General features: G+C 48.6%; 9 protein-coding genes across 9 annotated transcripts; 6 read left to right on the top strand and 3 right to left on the bottom strand.

Annotated features, from left to right (window-relative positions):
• Positions 1 to 439: 439 nt before the first annotated feature.
• Positions 440 to 1,070, top strand: EV420DRAFT_1542210 (uncharacterized protein; the record flags this gene model as incomplete). The annotated part of the gene is made up of 3 exons (XM_060473147.1): positions 440 to 761; positions 812 to 916; positions 972 to 1,070. Coding segments are annotated over 3 exons (456 nt in total), but the record flags the coding sequence as incomplete, so codon positions are not given.
• Positions 1,071 to 4,812: 3,742 nt separating this feature from the next.
• On the top strand, positions 4,813 to 6,939 carry EV420DRAFT_1629470 (uncharacterized protein; the record flags this gene model as incomplete). The annotated part of the gene is made up of 7 exons (XM_060476092.1): positions 4,813 to 5,039; positions 5,103 to 5,121; positions 5,188 to 5,359; positions 5,414 to 5,460; positions 5,508 to 6,620; positions 6,674 to 6,841; positions 6,898 to 6,939. Exons 1-7 carry the CDS (start codon positions 4,978 to 4,980, stop codon positions 6,937 to 6,939), a joined length of 1,623 nt encoding a protein of 540 aa, XP_060330695.1. The 5' UTR covers positions 4,813 to 4,977.
• Positions 6,940 to 7,765: 826 nt separating this feature from the next.
• Positions 7,766 to 8,636, bottom strand: EV420DRAFT_355240 (uncharacterized protein). Its single transcript, XM_060481823.1, has 3 exons — positions 8,364 to 8,636; positions 8,211 to 8,315; positions 7,766 to 8,155 (listed from the first exon to the last, which is right to left on the bottom strand). Exons 1-3 carry the CDS (start codon positions 8,463 to 8,465, stop codon positions 7,853 to 7,855), a joined length of 510 nt encoding a protein of 169 aa, XP_060330694.1. The 5' UTR covers positions 8,466 to 8,636; the 3' UTR covers positions 7,766 to 7,852.
• Positions 8,637 to 9,072: 436 nt separating this feature from the next.
• Positions 9,073 to 10,436, top strand: EV420DRAFT_355136 (uncharacterized protein). The gene is made up of 3 exons (XM_060481821.1): positions 9,073 to 9,292; positions 9,343 to 9,447; positions 9,503 to 10,436. The coding sequence occupies exons 1-3, from the start codon at positions 9,191 to 9,193 to the stop codon at positions 10,055 to 10,057; spliced, it is 762 nt and encodes a 253-aa protein (XP_060330693.1). The 5' UTR covers positions 9,073 to 9,190; the 3' UTR covers positions 10,058 to 10,436.
• Positions 10,437 to 11,071: 635 nt separating this feature from the next.
• EV420DRAFT_355219 (uncharacterized protein) lies at positions 11,072 to 11,960 on the bottom strand. Its single transcript, XM_060481822.1, has one exon. The coding sequence runs from the start codon at positions 11,710 to 11,712 to the stop codon at positions 11,236 to 11,238; it is 477 nt and encodes a 158-aa protein (XP_060330692.1). The 5' UTR covers positions 11,713 to 11,960; the 3' UTR covers positions 11,072 to 11,235.
• Positions 11,961 to 12,514: 554 nt separating this feature from the next.
• EV420DRAFT_1747957 (uncharacterized protein) lies at positions 12,515 to 15,053 on the top strand (the record flags this gene model as incomplete). Its single annotated transcript, XM_060480217.1, has 11 exons — positions 12,515 to 12,922; positions 12,983 to 13,142; positions 13,199 to 13,306; positions 13,423 to 13,538; positions 13,563 to 13,621; positions 13,709 to 13,867; positions 13,921 to 13,990; positions 14,028 to 14,050; positions 14,214 to 14,741; positions 14,789 to 14,956; positions 15,012 to 15,053. Exons 1-11 carry the CDS (start codon positions 12,883 to 12,885, stop codon positions 15,051 to 15,053), a joined length of 1,473 nt encoding a protein of 490 aa, XP_060330691.1. The 5' UTR covers positions 12,515 to 12,882.
• A 648-nt stretch (positions 15,054 to 15,701) lies between these two features.
• Positions 15,702 to 16,795, bottom strand: EV420DRAFT_1747956 (uncharacterized protein). The gene is made up of 3 exons (XM_060480216.1): positions 16,710 to 16,795; positions 16,557 to 16,661; positions 15,702 to 16,501 (listed from the first exon to the last, which is right to left on the bottom strand). Exons 2-3 carry the CDS (start codon positions 16,605 to 16,607, stop codon positions 15,971 to 15,973), a joined length of 582 nt encoding a protein of 193 aa, XP_060330690.1. The 5' UTR covers positions 16,608 to 16,661; positions 16,710 to 16,795; the 3' UTR covers positions 15,702 to 15,970.
• Positions 16,796 to 17,383: 588 nt separating this feature from the next.
• Positions 17,384 to 18,203, top strand: EV420DRAFT_1747955 (uncharacterized protein; the record flags this gene model as incomplete). The annotated part of the gene is made up of 3 exons (XM_060480215.1): positions 17,384 to 17,485; positions 17,534 to 17,638; positions 17,694 to 18,203. The coding sequence occupies 3 exons, from the start codon at positions 17,384 to 17,386 to the stop codon at positions 18,201 to 18,203; spliced, it is 717 nt and encodes a 238-aa protein (XP_060330689.1).
• Positions 18,204 to 22,654: 4,451 nt separating this feature from the next.
• EV420DRAFT_1764085 (uncharacterized protein) lies at positions 22,655 to 23,147 on the top strand. Its single transcript, XM_060480767.1, has 2 exons — positions 22,655 to 22,868; positions 22,927 to 23,147. The coding sequence occupies exons 1-2, from the start codon at positions 22,700 to 22,702 to the stop codon at positions 23,112 to 23,114; spliced, it is 357 nt and encodes a 118-aa protein (XP_060330688.1). The 5' UTR covers positions 22,655 to 22,699; the 3' UTR covers positions 23,115 to 23,147.
• Positions 23,148 to 24,315: the final 1,168 nt, after the last annotated feature.

Below are 24,315 nucleotides of genomic sequence, written 5' to 3'. Positions count from 1 at the left end.
GCTCGTCTGGTTGGATCCATACAGACCTCGATAGGATCTGCATAAGATGATATAGGCAGGCAGCGTGGCCTGGAACATCTTCAGACGACCTTCAATAGCTATTTGCGCTACGTTCTGGTTTAATTCTAAAGAATTTCCGGGCCAGGAAGCGATGCGCGAAAGCAGAAGGTCCAGGAAGGTCAAAAGTTTACCAAAAACATGGCTCACTTAATAGGATGTCACAGAGAAGCAGAAATATATTACCATGGCTAATTGTACAGGTAAACTACTGTGTTCCAATGTGTACAAGGGCACGGAAACGAGCGCGACGCCAGGCGCTTAATGTGGAGGCGCGAGGAGGATCGACGGAAGGTCGATCCCGAATGGTATTGGATGAAATTCCGGATTCGGACTAATAGGGAGGAACGTCGTGCCCGTTTGATGGCCATTCAATGGAGGCCTTACAGGTCTGCTTCTATTTCAAATCGCCCTGCCAGAGGTGAAGCTGAAGCTTCGAAGACCTATGTCCCGATCCGGATGTCCCGTTTTGGCAGTCAGCACAGTGTTCACACACACAAACCCAATTCACGCTTCTTGGCATCTGCATCTACCTAGTCGATTATATAAAGTGCACCGATATGAACCTCAATTTCCATCATCGCAGCCCCCGTCCAATCATCGATGTCTTCAGCACTCTTACCATCCCGAGCACAATGCATCCAGGTCACTGACAATGTCCAACGCTGTCAGTGTTCATGTTCGTACCGACCCTGCTAGAACCTGTATGCTCTCGGTCACCTTCATCCGCGTTCCTATGCTCATGATCTTCCAGTACATCTGTGGTCAGTGTGGACACGGTATTCAAGCGCATGCCGACTATGTTTCAATGGTCGTCAGCCACTATCCTGCGACTCAATGTGTCGCGTATGTCCAAAAAGTATGCTTCTCCCCACTCCATACCGTATCCAGAACTCACGCTGCCTGCACTATAGACGCCTCTGACACAACGTTGCACCTGTGAAGTTTGGCTTTGCGATCACGTCGCCATCGATAACCCGTATCGTGTCGCGGAGCCGTGGAAGGTGTTGGACAACTTCGCGGGAAATAATGATGCTTCTCATAGTCTCGACGCGGTCAACTTTTCCAACGACGTCGTCAACGGTACATTCACACCGTTCGTCAATTCCGACACCGATAGTTTTTCTCATGACGCGAACCTCACTCCAATCACTACTGCGCCTGCTTTCTCCCCCAGTCTTTGCCATGCATTTATGCCTTACAATGATGCGGGCAATACCCCACTCGCTCCACACATGTCCTCTCCTTCGGCCAGCAGCACCCCATCCAGTATTCAATCGGACGTTACTCAGGCCCAAGGTTATAGCTCAGATCATTACTTCATTCAATACCCAGGCCATTCCATGGACAATCCCTATGCTTATCAGCCAGACGGCGGTGCGACAGGTGAGAATTTCGAGTATCACTACTATTCGCCCAACACGACGCACGGTGCGACGGGTGAGGCCGGGTCCGACCCGTATATCTAGTCCATGACCGCGACAGCTTCCTACAATTTTCTTTCATTCTCTGAATCTTCGGCACGCCCACTCCCAGTTCATGTACTCATCCCTTTCTTATCTGGGCATCGACGACCATCCAAACTTACAAAACCCAATACATTGCTCGCGCGGTATTTCTTATTCCTATTTTCATTCAGCTCAACCCCTCCTTCACCCATTGTTACCCCCATTGTTGTACAAATTCCCTAGTTTGTTGATTGCTGTCTCTAGTTGCTATCTTTCATTTCCTTCTTTGTGGCTTTAGCCTACAATTCATGACCATTACGATTTTTACTTTTGTTTGCTGTCGAAATAATTTATAATCGAATTGCTTCGGTGTTTATATGATTATTATCTGAGTGAGCGCCTGACGCGTCTAATAAATCTGGGAATTCATGCGCTATGTTTTCTTCAAGTTCTTATTCCGAGTAGCCCCAATTTTAGATAATACATGATGATACTGCTAGAGCTACAAGAATTACGTGTATATTGTGAAGATCAGATATGAAAGAGGGATGACGATATACAGTGCATAGGTATGTGGTATATAGATGGTGAGAGGACGCGAAGAAGGATCACAGTCCAGTGGTATAATGCAAATCACCGAACAATTTATCCTTATGACAGACAGTCAGCGAGGGAGCAGGAGGCAGACGACAGAAGGCAAACCTTTTCTTCCTTCGTATCGCAAAACGTCGTAGTTGATCCTTGAATTCAATGGCAAAAGAGTTGGGTATAGCTTTGGGTTCTTGTGGTGGTGGTGGTGAACAATGACATGAGTTCGCTATCGACGGGGTGCGTCGTTTGTCAATCTTTTGTTTTAGGAAAACCAACCCATGTAGACCCTGAACGATGGCGTAGTACTTCCAAGCGAGGTGAGCTGACGGTTCCCATTTGGCGGATACGAACGCATCAGGTAGAATAGGCATCGTGGGACTAGAGGAGAGTGATGGATGACCCAGCGTAGGAAGGAGACGAACAGTACAGTCAGAAGAACAAGCATCCTCCTTCACTGTCGAATCCAGCGTAAAAGACAGGGGAAAGTGATCAACAGTTGACGCCTCTTCCGCGGAGGAACGTACATGAGAAGCTGAGCTAAGGTTCTCAGCGCCTCCGCTCTGTATCAAGGACGGGATTCATAGGATATCGAGAGTTCTATTGACCAGCAGAAGAGATAACCCCAGCATGGAGCCGTCAGAGTCAAGCAACACGAGTGTCCTCTCTGGTGGCGAGGCGCTTATTGTCGTGGAACCACAGTGAAGCGCGTCGTGTTCCGAAGCGTACCCTTCCCTCCCTGGCTACTCATGTCGGATGCAGCTCCAGTATATTTATCTTGTCGCCATGTTTCCAGTAGCAGAGGATGAGGTCCAAGTCTAAACCACGAACTTTCTTTTGAATGAAACTCACGAGGAGTTTTACAGCGAGCGGGGTTGGATCCCTCCTTGTCTTGCAGGTGTGGTGAACAACAACGACAACATGAATTCATCCCTCGCCGGGGTGCGTAGATTGTCGGTTAGGAAAGCCAGCTCATATAGACCCCGAACGATGGCGTAGTACATACTTCCGAGCGTGTTTGGCGGGCCAAGAGCACTCGGTGAACAACAACATGAATTCACCCTTCGCCAGGGTGCATCGCTTGTTGTTTAGGAAAACCAGCACTGAGCACATATAGATCCCGAACGATGGCGTAGCACTTCCGACCGAGGTAACATACTCATTGCTCAGGTGACGGTTTCTATTTAACAGATACGAAGGTATCAAGTAAATAGGACTGGAATAGGTATCGTGTTAGTGGATGACCCAGCGTAGAGTGGAACAGTCAGAAGGGGACGAGCAAGCATCCTCGATCAATTCAGAAACTCCCCCTCCCCCTCTCTTCCGCCATGAGAAGCTGAGCTAAGGTTTCCAGCGTTTCCTCTCTGCATCAAGGAGGGGGTTCGCAGGATACTGAGAGTTCTGTAGACCGACCAGCAGAAGGGAGCGGCGGATGAAGGCAGTCTGATAAACGGCAGAGTCAAGCAGTCTCCGTGGACACACGTTCTCAAAAGATGGCGAGGCACTTATTATCTCGGAACCACAGGCAGAAGGGTGTCGTGTTCCGATGCGTACCCTTCCTCCTTGGCTGCTGATGTCGGATGCAGCTCCGGTGTATTTGTCTTGTCGCGACAGAGGATGGCGTCGAAGCTAGACCACGAATCTTCCTCTGAATGAAACGAGGAATTTTACAGCGAGCCGACTTGAGACCCTGCCTCGCGGGTGGGGTGGACGATGACACGAGTTCGTTGTTTAAAACTAGCCTGTATAGACTCCGAACGATGGCATAGTACTTCCGAGCCAGGTGGGATCATGCTCAGGTGACGGTTTCCATTTAGTAGATACGAAGGGATCAAGTAACAGTGTCTGTCGATAGGACTGGAATAGGTACCGGGGACTCTACCGACCGTTCGAAGCAGAAGAGTGTTTAGCGAGTGCCAGTATAGGGATGAGAGGTTATAAAAGAACTGCGAAGTGCAGTACAGTGAGAAGAGCGTTCGTAAAGGACAGAAGAAATCAACTCAAAGTCGATACCCCTTCCGGGGAGGAATGCACTGAGCTGAGATTGGGACCAGGTTTCTATCATCTCGCTCTGTATCAAGGAGGGTATTCGCAGGACTGCAGAGATATTGAGAGTCCATCCCCGCTCCGAAGTCGAAGCAGAACAAAGGTATAACTAGCGTGTAAGTCAAGGATGTAGCTCTAAAAAGTGGCATAGTCAGAATGTATGAAAAATGTCGCGTAGGGAGGGATATCGAGTTCGAACGTCCTGAGGTGGAGACAGCGGATTGAAGTCCAGGTCTTGTTTGACGAGCCCAGGAACAAATTGTAGAAGAACGGAGGCACCTAGGTAGCAGTCTAATCAGAAGAGAGAGTATCATGGCTGTCGAAGAGTGAGCTGAGATTGTGCCCAGGGGACGGTTTCCATCCAGACGTCCCCGGAAAAGCTGTTCTATATCAAGTGTAGTCGATAGGATTGGAGTAAACAGGGACTGTTAGTTGTTTGAAGTAGAGAAAACTCAGAGTAGAGAGTTATGTTTGACGAGCGGTGCTATAGATCAGCATTTATCAGATGGCGGCTATGAGACAGATATGAACCTCTCCATGAATGTGAGGAATACGAACCGCGAGACGCTTATTATCTGTAACCACACATTGAACAAGCGCCCAGTTGTCGAAGCCGGCTGGAGAGAGACAGGCAGGTGTCGTGGCAGGCTGATAGAGCGCAAGAGCTTCTTCTCCCCAATTGTACGTCGGCAATTCCCCGGCTATCGAATCACCAATTAATTTGATTCTTGAATCTGCACCAGATGGATCGTTGTCAGTAAACTGTCGTGCATGGCAACCTACATTCCTTGTTTTTGAAAATTCCTCTCTTCGTTGTATTCTGTATTTCTATGACCAGATGGCGGACGATACCCTAGAGGTGTACGAGACTATCGTGGATGTTGAGAGTGATGTTAACTGGTGAGCGTTTCCCCTGTGTTACGATGTGTGAGTTGTTAACGTGCGGGCGTGCGTGCGGGGCAGGATGTTATACACGTATACCGTAAGTCGCGGACTCGGACGCCACCCCTGCCGTTGCCATGTCGCTGACTTTTTGGCACTTGCTTAGCCCCACTTGTTATCCCTCACTGCATACGGCACCGGAGGCCTCTCAGAACTCAAAGCGCACCTCCACGACAGCTCCGGGATAGGCATCGCATTTTATCGGGAGGAGAAACCTGGCAAGCCTGGATTCGCGGTTATCAACTACATTTCTCCGGGCATCGAGGGCTGGAGACGAGGTGAGATTGCTGCGGCGGTTTTGGTTCTTATGCGAATGGCTAACGGAGAAATAGAAAAGGCACTAATAGATTCAAGCCGGGTGGCAGAAGGGTTTACAAAGGTATAAAAGGCTATGCACTTATTATAAATGACGTATAATTAACTCAGAGTCAGACTGCACACGGGACATTGACCATCGACCACCTCGCAAACCTTACTCCAACGTCGATCCACCAAGCAATCCTCAGCCCAGATTCTCCACACATCATACAAACAGAACACGAGATCCCGCTGAAACTGGAACCAATGCGACGATCATTCACCGATGGCTACGCTCCGCACACCGCAGTGCCTGTGCAGAAGACAGGGAGCATGTTTTCTGGACTCAGTTTATTGAGAAGGAAAGGGAGGAAAGACACCCACAACTTTGACGACGACCTCCCGCCCCCAACGCCACCCAAAGACAATTTGCCCGCACCACCCAACTACAATTTCCACCCTCCACCGATGCACAGCTACTCGCTCGGTGTCGCCTCTCGTTCACGCATGGACATGCCCGAACGACGGAGGAGTGTATCCGAGTTTGCCATCATCTCACACCATGACCACGACCAATCCTACTCTGGATCCGACGAATCCTCCGTTATGGTCGAGCGGCCTCCGAGTCCCATCGTTCCAGTTCCACTCGTGGGGAAGTGGAACCCTGCCGAGACGACCGTGATCGCAGACCCTGCCGAGCGCGCGCGCAGAAGGCTGGTGGCACGGAGACAGCGGGAGATGGAGGAAGCAGAGGCGGCGCGGGAGGAGGAGGAACGACAGGCGGAGATACGTCGGGTGAAGGAGGAACAGAGGCGCGTGGAGGAGCAGGAGGAGAGGGAACGCCGCGCGAGGATTGAGCGGGACATGCGCATGAGTACCGAAGCTAGGCGACGCAAGAAGGAAGCCGAGGAGAGAGCCGAGGAGGAGAAGAAGCGTGAGTTGGCGGAGAGGCGCATAAGGGAGAGGGAGAAGCGTCTCGAGGAGCATCGCCGGCTGGAGCAGTGGCGTGCTGAGCAAGCAAGGATCAAGGAGGAGGAGATCAGGAGAGAAGAGGCTGAGAGGGCCAAGGAGCGGGCCGAACGCAATAAGAGGGTAGAGCAGATGGCGGCCCGGGTCAAGCGGGATAAGACTGAAAGCATGCTCACCGGCTGGGCTACCATCCAGATCAACGACTCTCTTGTCTGGAGAAGGCGGTACTACAAGTTTATCGGTGATACCATGTTTTTCTATCGCAGTCCCAAGGTGAGCCTCGTCTCTTTATTTCTTCGTCGACTCCACCTTCTCATAAAAACCAGGACATGAATCAAGTGCTTGATCAAATCCAACTCCGTGGAAAGCTCAACGGACTGAAAGAGTGGAACGACGGCTACGAAGAACTCAAAGCTATACCCAACTCTTTTGCTATTGAATTCAAGGACCAACGTGGGCCGTGTGCGATGTTTTGCGATACTGAGGAAGAAAAGGTGTGTCTTTTGTCGTTCGCCTGCCTCCTGCTCCCTCGCTGACCGCCTGTCATAAGGATAAATTGTTGGGTGTTTTGCATCATACCGCTGGACTGTGATTGGAACATGCCCTCTTCGTGTCCTTTTACCATCTATATACCACATACCTACCTATGCACTGTATATCATCATTCCTCTCTTATCTTACCTTGATCTCAACAACATACACGTACTTCTTGTACTAGTAACGCTCAAACCGTTTCTCCGTGAAGTCCTTTACCCTTTGCTCGACCCTCGACGATATGTGTGAGGATTCTGGTGCGGAAGAGAAGTAGATACGCAAGACTTGAATGCTTTTGTACTCGTATGTTCTCAAGATACGAAAGAGGGATGATGATACATTACGTTACGTATAGAAGGTAAAAGGATGAGAAAGTAGATCACAGTATCATCATGTATTATCTAAGACGAGGGCCTCTCGAAATAAGAACTTGAAGAAAACATGCGCAGATTTGTGGGACGCATCAGGCGCTCACTGAGATTATAATCACATAAACACCAAAGCAATTCGATTATAAAACATTTCGACAGCAACTAAGAGTAAAAAATCGTAATGGTCGTGAATTGTAGGCCAAAGCAAAGGATCCGAGGGAAAACATAGAGAAGGAAAAGACAGATAGCAACTAGAGACATCAATCAACAAACTAGGGAATTTAAGCAACAGCAACAGTGGGGTGACGATAGGTAAAGGAAGGGTTGAGCCGGAAGAAAATCGGAATGAGAAATACCGCGCGAGCAATATATTGGATGTTGTTTTGGATGGTCGTCGATGCACAGGTAGGAAAGGGATGTGTACATGGACTGCGAGTGGGCACGCCGAAGGTTCGAAGCATGAAAGAAAATTCTAGGAAGCTGTCGTGGTCATGGACTAGACGTATGGGTCCGAACCAGCCTCAGTGTTTGGTGAATGATACTGATAACCAAAATTCTCGCCCGTCGTACCGCCGTCCGGCTGATAAGCATAGGGACTGTTCATGGAATAGCCTGGGTATTGGACGAAGTAATGGTCTGGGTTATAAGCCTGGACCTGAGTGACATCCGATTGAATGCCGGATGGGGTGTGGCTGGCCGAAGGGCCCTAGAATTGACGAACGGCGTGAATGTACTGTTGACGACGTCGTTGGAAAAGCTGATCACATCGACACTATGAAAAGTGTCGATATTTCCCGGGGAATTGTCCAACACGCTCGACGGATCCGCATGACGAAACAGGTTATTGATGGCGACGTGATCGCAAAGCTGAGCTTCACACGTGCAACGTTGTGCAAGAGGCATCTATAGACAACACAGCGTGAGTTCTAGGGATCGTGTGGAATGAAGAGCAACGCACCTTTTGGACATACGCGGCACATTGAGCTGGGGGATGATGATTCACGACCATCGAAACGTAGTCGACATGGGCGTGAATACCGTGTCCGCACTGACCGCAGATGTACTGGAAGAACATGAGCAGGGGAATAAGTGAAGGTGAACAGGAGCCTACCGGGTCTAATGGAGGCGACGCGAACCACGGACACTGGCATTGTTGGGTGTTGTCAGTGGTATGGGTGCATCGTTCTCGAGACGGCAGGACTGTTGGAGACATTGATGATTGGACGAGTGCTGATGGTATGCAAAGATGCAATTGAAATTGAGATTCATACAAAATAGTTTATGGGCTAGGGTAGGCTGCAAGACACGTCAATATAAGTACTTTCAGTCTTATTCCCTCGCAGGCCGGAAATATAACACAAGCATTTGTTTGGCCCCGAAATGATGGAAACTGTACCAGAACCTTGATATCGGGCAGGGTCATTGATGGTACGGATTGAATGCTCTCATGGGCATGATGTGATATCCGTTACGGTACGTGTGCATAGACGTACCGTGATGTCTATGCGCACGTACCGTAATGGATGTCTATGCACACGATGCATATGGCCGCTAGCCTACAGATACTCTGGCCAATGAGAGCATTTACCGCTTTGGTTCGTTAAACCAAAGCAGTAAATGCTCTCTAACGAACCAAAACCAAAGCGGCAAGTGCTCTCTAACGAACCAAAGCGGTAAACGCTCTCATTGGCCAGAGTATCTGATGATGTATAACGAGTGTCCCCGAACGTATATGTAACGTGGGTAACGTTCGGGGACACTCGTCGTCACGCGGTACGCTGCATCAATTGTCAGGGTCCAGATGTCCCATTTTGGCATCAGCGCATTACAGACAAACCAATTCACGCTTCTTGGCATCTGCATCTATCTACGTAGTCCATTATATAAAGTGCACCGATATGAACTTCGATTTACATCCCAGCCCTCGTCCAATTATCAATGTCTTCAGCACTCTTACCATCCCGAGCACAATGCATCCATATCACTGACAACGTCCAGCGTTGTCAGTGTTCATGCTTTGTGCCAACCCTGCTAGAACCTGTATGCTCTCATTCACCTGCGTTCATACTCGCATTCTCACTTTCTTCTAGAACATCTGCGGTCGGTGTGGACACGGTATTCACACCCATGTCGACTATGTTTCGATGGTCGTGAATCATTATCCCCCGACTCAGTGCGTTGCGTATGTCCAAAAGGTATGCCCCTCCATACTGTGCATGGTAGCTTGAATTCACGTTGCATACTTTATAGACAGCTCTTGTACAGCGTTGCACGTGTGAAGCTCAGCTCTGCGATCACGTCGTTATTGATAACCCGTATCGCATTGCGGAGCCGTGGAACGTGTTAGACAATTTCCTGGGAAATAATGATGCTTCTCAGAGTGTCGACGCGATCAGCTTTTCCAACGACGTCGTCAACGGTACATTCACACCGTCCGCCAATTCCGATACCGACACCTTTTATCACGACGCGAATCTCACCTCGATTACTGCCGCACCTACTTTCTCCTCCAGTCACCGCCATGCGTTTAGCCCTTACAATGATGCCGGCAACATCCCACTCGCTCCATACATGTCCTCTCCTTCAGCCAGTAACACCCCAGCCGGTATTCAATTGGGTGTCGCTCAGGTCCAAGCTTATAGCTCAGACCATTACTTTGTTCAATACCCGGGCCATTCCGTGAATAATCCATATCCCTGTCAGCTAGACGGCGATGCGGCGGGCGAGAATATCGAGTATCACTACTATTCGCCAAAAACGATGCACGGTGCGACACCTGACGCTGGGTCGGACTCGTCCATCTAGTCCATGACCACGACAGCGACAACAGCATCCTAAATTTTTCTCACATTCTCCGGATCCTCGGCGGGCCCACTCCCAGTTCGTGTACTTGTCCCCTTCCTATCTGCGCATCGACGACCATCGAAAACATCCAATAGTTTGTTCAGGCGTTGTATTCTCATTCCTATGTTTTTTCGGCTCGACTCTTTCTTCACCTATCGTCACCCTACTGTTGCTTAACTTCCCTAGTTTGTTGATTGCTGTCTCCAGTTGCTATGTTTCATTTCCTTCGCTGCGTTTTCCATCGGATTTTCCTATTTTGGCCCACGATTCATGTCCTTTACGATTTTTACTTTTGATTGCTGTTTGAAATGTTTTATAATCGAATCGCTTTGGAGTTTATATAATTATTATCTGAGTGAGCGCCATGGAGCCAGCACGCCCAATAACTTTCGGATTCATGTTCCCTGTTTTTTTTCTTAATCTAAAGTGGCCTTCGTCTTGGATAATATATGATAAAACCGTGATAACTTCTTATCACCGTTCCCACAAATGATGTAAGATATATGGTCGACGGAGAATTGATGAACGCGTTTATCAACGGCACCCGAGTTCTTTGCTATTAATAGCTAGCCACACAAGCCCTGTGTATTCACAACACTCGGATTCGGACCAACGGCGTGATCAGCAAGACGTGCCAAGCACGTATATCCCTGACTCGTGTACGTCTACTCAGAAGTAAAACGCGAACGGACTAGGAAGAAAACAGAAACAGAAGCATACCCCTTGGGCAAATGCTGCACAACCTGTTGGCGGACAGGAGTATACGACTATTGGCACTTTGTCGGCGTACTAGTGGATGTCGTGGTTGCATGTAGCACGCCTGAGTTACGATGATATGGTTAGGGAGGTGGGACGAAGAGCTGGATGGGTGTTCTTACTTGGAAGTACAAGACCACCGCGCAGGGAGGAGTGAAGCACGGGCATTAACAACGTTGAGTATTAATGATCTGGGTGCACCATCCTCTGTAGCACTTGTTATGAAGTGGTAGGCGACATAGAGAGGCTAGTACGACATTTGGAGAAGTCAGCGTGTTATGTACTGCTTAAGTTGGTGGTGCCTTTCGCATGATTCGCTGCCGAAGAATAACAAGGCAGCTACCAAACCCAGACGATCCAGTCAAGCGAGCTCCCAAATCCGGTTAGCCATTCCCGTTCTCAACAAAGTCGTTCAGGAAAGAAGCCCCAGAGAAAGTCAAAAAATGACCTGAACGAAAAGAAAATCCGCATTGTGATGTATGTTCATCTCGATTTTCCCCTGCATCCTCGAGCTGAGGAGACGAATCCCTACAGTCTTTACCTGTGGATGGGTTGGGTGACTCAAGCACAATCTTGTTTGGATTTGGACAGATGGAGGTCAGAGGAACGACTCGAAGGTAGCAGTTGCGACAGAGGCATCGTAAGTCAGCCTCAAAAGGACAGGAAAGGATGGGACGCCGCTGTCCTATGGTAAACAATGAACACAAAATCACTGTAATCAACACTCGGTTGGAAGAGCGCATTATAAGCGCAATACTAGAACAAAGCAATGAGTCGAAACGGAAATTTTGTTGGATGAGAATCATCAAACTGATGGCGAAAGATCTGTGGACACGAGGGAGAGCCGGATAAGCAGCCATCCCCTCTGCCTCTCCAGTACACGTTCTCTCAGCCTTCGGATTATAGCCCGAGAAACATCACCAGGATGAGAATCGGAGTAGTTGAATACTGGGTCACGACTTCAAGTCCCTAATACTGCGCTTGTTCGCCCTGCGTTAGGGAGAGAGAAACTGATAGTTGCAAGCAGTTTCGGATGGAATCGATGCAGTTGAGAGTTATATGCGTGAGGACGGGAGGTGGTTGCCAATAAAATTTCTTTCTTTTCTACCTGTGTCCTGAGAATGAACTCCCTGATTTCTTACATGAAAAAGTGATACACACCTCTGCATCCAACACAACTATGTAGCCTGCATTCAATTCGCTATCGCAGGTTTACCGGCCTTGCAGTCATCATCGGGGAGTATTTAGAGACTACGGAGGGATAGTAAGACTTCAGAATTGAGATGATCCGTGCCAGTCCATCACCACTACCCATCCCAGCGACTGGGTCGACCCACAGTGTATCATAGACAAGTAGGATGGAGGGAACCTCCCAAATGTGTAGCCCAACAGATATTCGTGGATTACAGAAAAGGACGGCAGGCCAAAGAACCTACGAGGGAAACGCATTGTATTGTCAGAAAATCTGTCAGATGAGCCATTGAGGGACGTCTATTAGTCTCTCGTAGAAAGACGCTACATACATGAGTAGTCTGTTGCTTAATTAGCTAATTCTATTTCGCACAGTGCCGATTACCTTGACTGGGGCGCCAGCACGCCGAGTCCGATAAATCCTGGTATCTTGGACAGAGGAAAGAGAACCGTGGGAATTTCACTGTCAGTCTGTTTTCCGAACTCGTCGGGCTTCATCTTCGAATGTCAATCCTGCTCAGCTCCCAGCCGCAGTTTCCATTACCTTGCTGGAAAGCAAGGTCTCCGCGATCCCAGTCATTTGCTAGCCGAAACTTGTAATGGGAAAATAAATGTCAACAACAGCGGACTCTCGCAATGAAGAGGGTCCTAGACTATAGGACAGATTTTAGTTTGAAGACCAGTTCCCGGCTTCCCTCTCTCCCTTCCTCCTCCCCTTCTCGCTCTCACTCTCGACGTCGCCAGACTCCCTCACACTGCTAGTCATCCGTATCTGGTATCGATGTCAGGAAATGCCAGAACGAGCTGGTTGATTTTGTGACCAAGGTCACACCCGCAGCATGAGCTTTTTTTCTTCTTTTCCACCGCCATCGAACGATGGCAAGTCGTTTGATATTTGGACTCGTTTTCTTCTACGTGCTAATTTTCTATTTTTAACAGATTTTAACGAGTTTATGATGTGCCCCGCTCTGAACTACTGTCGCCATCCTTGTGCGACGGACTCTGCGAACGTGGGCACTTGCCCGGAAAACGATGGAGTCGACGAGTATGTGAGAGAGAAGTATATGCCGATGGTAAAGGGTGGAGTGCGAACGGGAGGGTATGTCCTCCGTTTTCAGATATGACATTCAAACTACTGACTCCCTACAAGTCCAGGACGTACGAAAAGCTCGGCATCAAGACCACGGTCGAGTCAAGAGGGTACTTTGAGGAACTGGAATTATTGCGGGGACAACGGTGGTCGATGGAGGGGTGTGCGGGGATGTAGGTATGGATAAAGACCGAAGAGTGGTAAGTCTTCTCACTTCTCGTGCGCACTCAGGAGTCCTCACTCTCCGCAGAGATCAATGTTGATCCCTCCCCTCCAGTTGACGTGACAGCATCCTCATTCACTTGATATGGATGATCCGCCTAGCTGTTGACGCGCTGATACGGACTGTACGCCAGGAAACTGGTATTCTGCTTCGAAACGACGGATCGTCGTCCCGCAAGCAAGGTCAGGCGTGAAGACGGGGTGAAGCAAGCTTGAGAAAGATGGCGGAATGGAGGGTGACACGGGAGGCTGCTGCGCCAGAAATTGTAAGTTCATACATTCACCATCTTCGGCACTCAAGGACTCACCGGCACCCCTCTGTAGTGTTAGCTACACGACTTGTTCTTTGAGAGACGACCTCCACCGACGTGTCGAACGAGTCGAAGCTTTGCCTTAGGGGAATTTTTGCTCGAGACGACGTATCGTCGTCCGGCGAGCAGGGTCTGGAGTATGGCGGTACTGGGAGGAAGATAACGTCGGAGGGAGGAAGTGTGCACATGCGTGCACAGAGGGTAAGTCTACTCTTTTCTGTGTCTGGCTACGACCCTCTGACCTTCAATTTCAGCTAGGATTCGTGTATCTTGTACTTGGGGAGGATTCAAATAGAACCAAAGCTAGACTTGGATTCAGTAATGGTGTGTATATAATACATTGCTTTATTTTTGTATCTAGAGTGCGTAGCCGACCTGAAGCAAGTACGCGTGCGCATAGCCATGTCACTCGACACCGCGCACCATCCCTAAGATGAGATCGATACCCCGCGTTAACGCAATCCGCCATCGTTCCAGTTCCACTTGCAGGAAAGTGGAACCCTGCAGAGACGACGGTGATTGCAGACCCTGCTGAGCGTGCGCGCAGAAGGCTGGTAGCACGGAGACAGCGGGAACTGGGGGAAGCAGAGGCTGCGCGAGAGGAGGAGCAAAGGCGGAGATACGTCGGGTTAAGGAGGAGCAAGGGCGCATGGAAGAGCAGGAGGAGAGGGACCGCCGTGCGAGGATTGAGCGGGACATGCGCATGAGTACCGAAGCTAGGCGACGCAAGAAGGAAGCCGAGGAGAGAGTCGAGGAGGAGAAAAAACGTGAGTTGGCGGAGAGGCGCGTGAGGGAGAGGGAGAAGCGCCTCGAGGAGCACCGGCGTCTGGAGCAGTGGCGTGCTGAGCAGGCGAGGATCAAGGAGGAGGAGCTTAAAAGAGAAGAGGCTGAGAGAGCCAGGGAGCGGACCGAACGCAATAAGAGGGTAGAACAGATGGCGGCCCGGGTCAAGCGGGATAAGACAGAAAGCATGCTCACCGGCTGGGCTACCATCCAGATCAACGACTCCCTTGTCTGGCGGAGGAGGTACTACAAGTTTATCGGCGATACCATGTTTTTCTACCGCAGTCCCAAGGTAAGCCCGTCACTTCATATTGTTGACTCGCCTTCTCATAAAACCAGGACATGAACCAAGTCCTTGATCAGATCCAACTCCGCGGAAAACTCAACGGGCTCAAAGAGTGGGACGACGGCTACGAAGAACTCAAAGCTATACCCAACTCCTTCGCCATTGAATTCAAGGACCAGCGTGGACCGTGTGCGATGTTTTGTGATACCGAGGAAGAAAAGGTGTGTCTTTTGTCGTTCGCCTGCCTCCTACTCCCTCGCTGACTGACTATCACAGGATAAATTGTTGGGCGTTTTGCATTATACCGCCGGACTGTGATTGGAACATGCCCTCTTCGCGTCCTTTTACCATCTATATACCACATACCTACCTATGCACTGTATATCATCATTCCTCTCTTATCTTACCTTGATCTCAACAACATACACGTACTTCTTGTACTAGTAACACTCAAACTGTCGCGCCGTGAAGTCCTTTACACTTGCTCCACCCTCGAGGATGTGAGGAGTGAATGCTTTGTACTCGTATGTTCTCAAGATACGAGGGGTGGTTTCCTTAACATATCCAAGCAAGTACGAAGGAATGACAGTTTGGGAGCTATAAGTACGTGTTCAAAGTACGATCATGATACGAAAGAGGGATACTTACTATGTTGCGTACTATAAAATTTCTTAATGACTATGGTACGACAGCGATTCGGTTTTCTATACCCTTACCTGTACTAGTCCTGCTATGAGAAAGAAGATCACAGTATCATCATGTATTATCTGAAACGAGGGCCTCTCGAAATAAGAACTTGAAGAAAACATGCGCAGATTTGTTGGACGCATCAGGCGCTCACGGAGATTATAATCACATAAACACCCAAGCAATTCGATTATAAAACATTTCGACAGCAAACAAAAGTAAAAAATTGTAATCATCGTGAATTGTAGGCCAAAGCAAAAGATCTGATGGAAAACATAGAGAACGAAAAGAAAGATAGCAACTAGAGACAGCAATCAACAAACTAAGGAATTTAAGCAACAGCAACGGTGGGGTGACGATAGGTAAAGGAAGGGTTGAAGCGTAAGAAAGTAGTAGGAATGAGAAATACCGCGCAAACAATTTTTTTGATATTGTCTTGGATGGTCTTCGATGAACAGATAGGAAAGCCTGAGGGATGGATACATGGACTGCGAGTGGGAACGCCGAAGGTTCGAAGCATGAAAGAAAAATCTAGGAAGCTGTCGTGGTCATGGACTAGACATATGGGTCCGAACCAGCCTCAGTGTTTGGTGAATGATACTATAACCAAAATTCTCGCCCGTCGCACCGCCGTCCGGCTGATAAGCATAGGGACTGTTCATGGAATAGCCTGGGTATTGGACGAAGTAATGGTCTGGGTTATAACCTTCGGCCTGAGTGACATCCGATTGAATACCGGATGGGGTGTGGCTGGCCGAAGGAGAGGGCATGTATGGAGCAAACGGGATGTTGCCGGCATTATTGTTAGGGCTAGGGGAGAAAATAGGCGCAGCAGTGATCGGGGCGAGGTTCGCGTCGCGAGAAAAGGTGTCGGTATTGGCATTAGAATTGACGAACGGCGTGAATGTACTGTTGACGATGTCGTTGGAAAAGCTGATCGCGTCGACACTATGAAAAGTGTCGATATTTCCCGGGAAATTGTCCAACACGCTCGACGGATCCACATGACGAAACGGGTTATCGATAACGACGTGATCGCAAAGCTGAGCTTCACACGTGCAACGTTGTGCAAGAGGCGTCTATAATGTATGCAGCGTGAATTTAAGTTACCGTGCACAGTAGGGAGGGGTATACCTTTTGAACATACGCGGCACACTGAGTCGGGGGGTAATGATTCACGACCATCGAAACATAGTCGACATGGGCATGAATTCCGTGTCCGCACTGACCGCAGATGTACTAGAAGAACATGAGCAGGGGAATAAGTGAAGGTGAACAGGAGCCTACCGGGTCTAACGGAGGCGACGCGAACCATGGACACTGACATTGTTGGATGTTGTCAGTGATATGGATGCATCGTTCTCGAGACGGTAAGACTGCAGAAGACATTGATGATTGAAAGAGGGCTGCGATGGAAATTGAGGTTCATATCGGTACACCGGTACGCTTTATATAACGGACTAGGTAGTTGTAGATGCCAAGAAGCGTGAGTTGGGTTTGTGAGTATAATTACACCCGATGTCCCAATACAGTAATCGCAGTAAAACAGTAAAACAGTATGAATTGGTCGACTCCGCTAATACAAGCTCAGGTAAACAATAGTAAACTACTGTGGACCTCGCCGACTCGTCAATAAGACCAAAGGAGAGGAAATCTAAGTAGAGTAAAGTAAGATAGCTATACTGTTGTTTTCAGGACACAGGCGGCCGAGGTGTGATTTTTAACAATCAATGTCATCTCAAAGTGAATCTGTCCGGTTTTAGCTCTCCCCATTTGTACATACCCATTTAAAAATCACACCTCGGCCGCCTGCGATTACTGTATTGGGACATCGGGTGTAATTATACTCACAAACCCAACTCACGCTTCTTGGCATCTACAACTACCTAGTCCGTTATATAAAGCGTACCGGTGTACCGATATGAACCTCAATTTCCATCGCAGCCCTCTTTCAATCATCAATGTCTTCTGCAGTCTTACCGTCTCGAGAACGATGCATCCATATCACTGACAACATCCAACAATGTCAGTGTCCATGGTTCGCGTCGCCTCCGTTAGACCCGGTAAGCTCCTGTTCACCTTCACTTATTCACCTGCTCATGTTCTTCCAGTATGTCTGTGGCCAGTGCGGACACGGTATTCACGCCCATGTCGACTACGTTTCGATGGTCGTGAATCATTATCCCCCGACTCAGTGTGCTGCGTATGTCCAAAAGGTGCGCTGCTCCTCACCCCACACGATTTATAGAACTCACGCTGTTTACGATATAGACACCTCTTGCGCAACGTTGCACGTGTGAAGCTCAGCTTTGCGATCACATCGTTGCCGATAACGCATATCGTATTGAGGAGCCGTGGAACGTGTTGGACAATTTCCCGGGAAATAATGACGCTTCTCATAGTGTCGACGCAATCAGCTTTTCCAACGACGTCGTCAACAATATAGCCGCACAGTTCGTCAACTCTGATACCGACAGCCTTTCTCACGACGCGAACCTCACCCCGATCACTGCTGCACCTACTTTCCCCCTCAGTCCTCGCCATGCATTTAGCCCTTACAATGATGACGACGACATACCACTCGCTCCACACATGCCCTCAGGCTCTCCTTCGGCCAGCCACACCTTATCCGGTATTCAATCGGATGTCACTAGGCCCAAGGTTATACCTCAGACCGTTACTTTGTTCGATACCCGGACCATTCCATGGACAATCCCTACACTCGTCGGCCAGACGGCAGTGCGACGGGCGAGAGTTTCCAGTATCAGTATTGTTCGCTAAATGCGATGCACGGTGTGATGCCTGAAGCTGGGTCGAACCCGTACATCTAGTCCATGACTACAACAGCGTCCTAAATCATTCTCTCATTCTCCGGATCGTCAGTGTGCCCACTCCCAGTCCATTTACTCGTCCCCTTCCTATCTGGGCATCGACGACCATCCAAAACAACATCCAATATATTGCCCGCGCTGTGTCTTCTCATTCCGATTTTCTTCCGGCTCGACGCTTCCTTCACCTATCATCATCCCAATGTTGCTTAAATTCCCTAGTTCATTGATTGTCGTCTCTAGTTGCTATCTTTCATTTCCTTCGCTATGTTTTCCATCGAATTTTTTTTGTTTTAGCCTACGATTCATGTCCTTTACGATTTTTACTTTTGATTGCTGTCTGAAACCTTTTATAATCGAATTGCTTTGGAAATTTTCTAATTATCATCTGATTGAGCGCCACGGAGCCAACACGCCCAATAACTTTGGGATTTATGAAGCGGGGGGCCATCGCAGGGCGTGGCATATCCGAGTCCTGAAGACTTGAGGGGTGGGCTGCCCTGTGTGGGCGTAGCACAAGGCCTGTTGAATGGTACAACGAAACAATGGTACCGAGCAACTGCAGCAGTTGCACATATAATATCAAACCAGAAATATACGGTCTCACAACTACAAATAGTACATCAAGTAGGCAAGTACCTAGTGCAATTGTCGTCAATACATTGACCTGGTCGTCAAGTTGAACATCTTGCTGGATAGTCAGCTTCCAGCGAATGGCGATGAACACGAAAGCTTTAAGCAAGGATATATATTGTTTGCATAGCTTGAGTTGGATAATTAGCATCAGACTCAAATTCAAAGGTGAAGGCACATAGCTAATACATTTGTAATACATGGGGATAAATGGCATACAGCTCTAATCCATGTAAGTCAGCCAAACAAAGAAGAAACAAAATAGCTAATACTTACCGCGACCTTACTACTGCCTTTGCAACCTACGACGTCCCTTGCTACCCCTGGAACCCATCACAGACACCGTGGTATGAATCTTGTCGAAGCTGCTGCTATGATATTCGGTACTGTCATCCTCATCATCTCGTTGTCATACACTGCACTTGCGAGAACTGAAATGCTAGCGTAAATGGGTATTCTGTTGGTGAAAAGTAAAATGAACGAGGCCGCACACCCGGAACCTGCATTTCCATTGCGATTCGATACCCGGAGAACTTTGTCCATAGCTATAGCTATGTTCGTGTATGGATCCTGAATAACGAACTAAGGATTGACTTGAACTAAATGACGGAAGGCATCCCCCACCTGGTCAAAGCGGATAGCCGATAAAGGGTGCATACAATCACAGATCTAGAAAAGTTGGTTGACTAGCCGCTAACAAAGCCAAAATGTTTGCTTACCTTTTATTCCTTGAGACCAGTCATTGAGCTCAATATTCAATGCTCGATGATCAACACTATAGGAAGAAGAATTCTGAGGTCTCCGGAATGAATCTGCAAAATGTTGTGAAGACGAGATATTGTGACAAGTAGGAGCTTACCAGACTTTGCAGCCTGTGGATACCCACCGTTCCCGTCCAGCCTATCACCGTGAGGCACCCAGCGACAGTCCACATCATGTTAGGTTTTGATAGTGCATTTTGTGTCATTGGCGGGGGCGTCCCCATTATAAGCAATTGTCGTTGCTACCTCGAGAAAAATTGTGGCCGAAGCTTGGTGAATGATTATTGATGGTATGAGTGCTGGATGAGTGTCGTGCTTTCAGCATAAAGTAGAGGCGCAGGTGTGCACGGTGACCATATCTTCGCCCACAGAATGGTAGAGCATTTCGGAGAACCACTGTGAATCGATGCTCAAAAATGCAACACAAAAGGGGCAAAAGACAACGTATGACAAGTGTGACAAGTGACAATATCGCGGGGATTATTCACGGCATCCACGGCACGGTGAATTGTCGGACTATCACCATCATGCACCGCCACCAAAAGGCTGAGATTATGGCTGATTATGGTGCGATTCGCTTAGTCACCACCAAAAGTAACAGCCGCCAATCTGGTCCAAATTTTTTTCAAACCTTGAATCCGCCTGAAAAGTCGATTGCCGAAGGCGAAAAAAAATCCCGAAAAGTGTGACATACCGTGACTTGAATCACATCCCCTGCCATTTTGTGTCACGCTCGCCAAATTGAGACGTGCCGGGAAAATATCTCCCTCAATTTTGACCCAATAGAAATTTCCTCTAGAGGAATTGTTCCTTTCATCAATTAGAGCATTTCTACAAGAGGGATTTTTTGTCCAGTCACTCGTGACCACTGCAGAAACTTTGTTACCGTACCGTACCCAACTTTGTCACATTTAGGTGGTGACTAAGTGGATCGCACCATAGCAGAGACCGAATCCTGTATACACAGGACTCGGAATGTGCCATGTTTCTTTAAAAAAATCCAAGTGGCCTTCGTCTTGGATAATATATGATGGAACCGTGATGACTTATCACCGTTCCCACAAATGGTGTAAGGTATATGACTTACTGCACGGAGAATTGATGAACGCGTTTCATCAATGGCACCCGAGTACTTTGCTATTAAGAGTTATCCATACAAGCACCATCTATTCACAGCACGACGAAGCGGATTAGGACCAACGGCGTGATCGGCAAGATCCACCGAACATGTACATCTCTGACTCGTGTACGTCTAGGTCCAAAAGTCAGCCGCGAACGGCCTTGAATAAAAATAGCGTACCGTTTGGGAAAATGCTGCGCATCCTGTTGGCGGGTAGGAATACACTTACGAGTATCGACACTTTGTCAGCGTGCGAGTGGATGTCGTGGTTGCATGTAGCACTCGAACTACGATGGTATGGTTGGAGAGGAGAGAAGGACTGAATGGCTGTTCTTACCTGGAGGTATAAGACAGGTAGAATTTGCGACAGGGGCGTCGTAAGTCAGCCCCCAAAGGACAGGAAAGGATGGGACGCCGCGGTTCGATGTTAAACAATGAACACCAATCACTGTAACCAACACTCGGTTGGAATAGCATGTTATAAACGCAATACTAGAACAAAGCAATGAGCCGAAACAGAAATTTTGTTGGATGAGAATCATCAAACCTCTCCTGTACATGTTCTCTCAGCGAAATGTTCAGACTACCCCACCAGGATGGGAATCGGAGTGGACCGATTTTACAGAGCTGAATGCTGGAGTATAGATAGCTTCAAGTCCCCCATACTGCACCTGTTTGCCCCGTGGTATGGAAGGAAAAGCTGGTGGTTGTAAGTGGCAGAGGATGGAATCGGTGCAGTTGAGAGTTACTTGCGCAAGGGCGGGAGGCGGTTGCCGATAGAGTTTCTTCCCTATCTATCTGTGTCCTGAGAATTAACTCCCTGACTTCAGTGATACACACCTCTGCACCCAACACTACTATGTAACCTGCATTCAACTCGCTATTTCAGGTTTACCGACCTTGCAGTCATCATCGGGGAGTATTTAGAGACTACAGGGGGATAGTAAGACTTCAGAATTGAGATGATCCGTGCCAGTCTATCGTGACTACCCTTCCCAGCCCCACAAAAAAATATGCAGCCCAATGGATGGTCGCGGATTATGGAAAAGGACAGCAGGTCAAAGAACCTACGAGGGAAACACATCACATCATCAGAAAAACTGTCAGATGAACCATTGTGGGTCGTCTATTAGTCTCTCGTAGAAAGACGCTACATACATGAGTAGTCTGTTGCATAATTAGCTGATTCGATTTGGCACAGTGCCGATTATCTTGAATGGGGCACCAGCACGTAGAGTCCAATAAATCCTGGTAGTATCTAATTGGAGAGAGGAAAGAGAACCGTGGGAATTTCACTGTCGGTCCGTTTTCCGAACTCTTCGGTAATATCAGCCGTCATCCCCAGTGAAAATTCCGTCGAGCCGGTTTGAGCCAAATCAAGCTGCAGAAATTACCATATAGCGTGGTCGAGCCGGATCAAGCGGCGTCATACAAGAAGGCTTTGAACTCCAAACCTTCGCCTCTTCCATTAGCACATCCAAGAATTACCAGAGTAGAATTTCTCTGAATCCGATGGTTGACTGAAACGCGCCGAATATTGTGAGCCCAAATTGGCAACTTGAACTTAAACTTAAAGTCAACGGTTCCGTCCACGTGCATGTTTTCCAGTGACGTGATTAACGCCTCTCTCTTTTCTACCACCACCATACCCGTCGTGTTCGAGCTTGTTCGCCGTCCTCGTTGTCGCTCTACACCCCATCCCTGTATTATCGCGGGATGTGGCTTCGTACTTGCTTTCGTAGCCTCTTACTGTTAGTCTCTCACTGGGCAGCACATGCGAAGACCTGCAGATACGGTGCTACAGACTGAAACTGCCGTGCAAGGTGGATATATGCGCCTTGTTTGGACACCCGCATTAGCAATACGTCCTCAGAAGACTGGTTTGAGCTGCAGGATATCTGGATATCTTTGAGGTACGTCTCATTGCGCTCTTGTATGTTTTCTTTTTTCATATTTAGCATGTACAGTCGCTCCATAAGCCGTTTAGGCATCGCTATGGATGTGGCCATGGTATGTTCTATTCCATATATGCGTGTATTTCTGAGCTCGCTAAGCCAAATCTTATACAGGTCTCGCTTGTCACCATTCCAGCTGGCTTCGACTTTGTGAGTAGCCCTTGAATCATCTTTTCCGTCATTGTAGACTGATTTAACATTTTCTAGTGCAGTCTATTTCGATACGTTTATCTTCACGTTGCGAAATGCGGTTGGGGTATCCGAGCAGGACAGGGCTAGCCGTGGGCAGAACGGAAAGGGTTATGCTACTTAGCGTATGTAGTAGCGATGTGGTTCTATACATATTAATAGCAAAGAAATCGAGCCCTACGAAGCCTAACGGAACCCTATGGTAGCGACATACCGAGCTCGAAACAGCTCGATTTGAGCTGGTAAACGGTTCACATTTCGAAGCCACAGCGAGCAGAATAGAGCCCCGGCGATCATTCCCCTGGGCTTGATTTGGCTCAGTGTGGCTCGACCGACTTTTCACTGGGCGTCATCTTCGAATGTCCATGTCAATCCTGCTCAGCTCCCAGTGCCAGCAGTCTCCATTACCTTGCTGGAAAGCAAGGTCTCCCCGATCCCAGTCATTGTGCTAGCCGAAACTTGTGATGGGCAAATAAATGTCAATAACGAGCGGACTCTCGCAATCATTGAAGAGGGTCCTAGATATAGACTACTGCCGCCATCCTTGTATGACGGACTCTGCGAACGTGGGCGCTTTCCCAGAAATCGATGGAGTCGACGAGTATGTGGGAGAGAAGTAAAGAGTGGAGCGAACGGGAGGGTATGTCCTCCGTTTTCAGATATGACGTTCAAACTACTGACTCCCTACAAGTCCAGGATCCACGAAAAGGCTCAGTGTGAAGACCACGGTCGAGTCAAGAGGGTACTTTGAGGAACGGGAATTATTGCGGGAACAACGGTGGTTGATGGAGGAGTGTACGAGGATGCGGGGATGGATGAAGACCGAAGAGTGGTAAGTCTTCTCACTTCTCATGCGCACTCAGGAGTCCTCACTCTCCCCAGAGATCGATGTTGATCGCTGGTCGCTCCCCTCCAGTTGACGTGACAGCATCCTCATTCACTTAATGTGGATGATCCGCCTAGCTGTTGACGCGCTGATACGGACTGTACGCCAGGAAACTGGTATTCTCCTTCGAAACGACGGATCGTCGTCCCGCAAGCAAGGTCAGGCGTGAAGACTGGGTGGAGCAAGCATGAGAAAGATTACAGAATGGAGGGTGACGCAGGCAGCTGCTGCTCCAGAAATTGTAAGCTCATATATTCGCCATCTCCATGACTCGAGGACTTACCATTCTGTAGTGTTAGCCACACGACTTTTCTTCGAGAGACGACCTGCCGACGACATGCCAAACCACCAGTCGAAGCTTTGCCTTGGAAGAATTTTGCTTCGAGGCAACGTATCGTCGTCCGGCGAACAAGGTCTGGAGTATGGCGGTACTGGGAGGAAGATAACGCGGGAGGGAGGATGTGTGTACATGCGAACATGGAGGGTAAGTCTACTCTTTTCTGTCTGACTACGACCCTCTG

Source organism: Desarmillaria tabescens (assembly GCF_030435595.1).
Source record: "Desarmillaria tabescens strain CCBAS 213 chromosome Unknown EV420scaffold_17, whole genome shotgun sequence".
Lineage (NCBI taxonomy): Eukaryota > Fungi > Basidiomycota > Agaricomycetes > Agaricales > Physalacriaceae > Desarmillaria > Desarmillaria tabescens.
This window is presented reverse-complemented; position numbering and strand designations above follow the sequence as displayed.

Coding starts and splice junctions, on each gene's coding strand:
- EV420DRAFT_355240 (XM_060481823.1), bottom strand. CDS start 8,465: ATGTCTCCAACAGTCCTGCCGTCTCGAGAACGATGCACCCATACCACT. Junction 8,316..8,363: donor CGTCGCCTCCATTAGACCCG/GTAGGCTCCTGT, acceptor ATGTTCTTCCAG/TACATCTGCGGTCAGTGCGG. Junction 8,156..8,210: donor GTGCCGCGTATGTCCAAAAG/GTGCGTTGCTCT, acceptor TGTTGTCTATAG/ATGCCTCTTGCACAACGTTG.
- EV420DRAFT_355136 (XM_060481821.1), top strand. CDS start 9,191: ATGTCTTCAGCACTCTTACCATCCCGAGCACAATGCATCCATATCACT. Junction 9,293..9,342: donor TGCCAACCCTGCTAGAACCT/GTATGCTCTCAT, acceptor ACTTTCTTCTAG/AACATCTGCGGTCGGTGTGG. Junction 9,448..9,502: donor GCGTTGCGTATGTCCAAAAG/GTATGCCCCTCC, acceptor CATACTTTATAG/ACAGCTCTTGTACAGCGTTG.
- EV420DRAFT_355219 (XM_060481822.1), bottom strand. CDS start 11,712: ATGGCTGCTTATCCGGCTCTCCCTCGTGTCCACAGATCTTTCGCCATC.
- EV420DRAFT_1747956 (XM_060480216.1), bottom strand. CDS start 16,607: ATGGTCGTGAATCATTACCCCCCGACTCAGTGTGCCGCGTATGTTCAA. Junction 16,502..16,556: donor GTGCCGCGTATGTTCAAAAG/GTATACCCCTCC, acceptor CATACATTATAG/ACGCCTCTTGCACAACGTTG.
- EV420DRAFT_1764085 (XM_060480767.1), top strand. CDS start 22,700: ATGTTTTCTTTTTTCATATTTAGCATGTACAGTCGCTCCATAAGCCGT. Junction 22,869..22,926: donor ATTCCAGCTGGCTTCGACTT/TGTGAGTAGCCC, acceptor AACATTTTCTAG/TGCAGTCTATTTCGATACGT.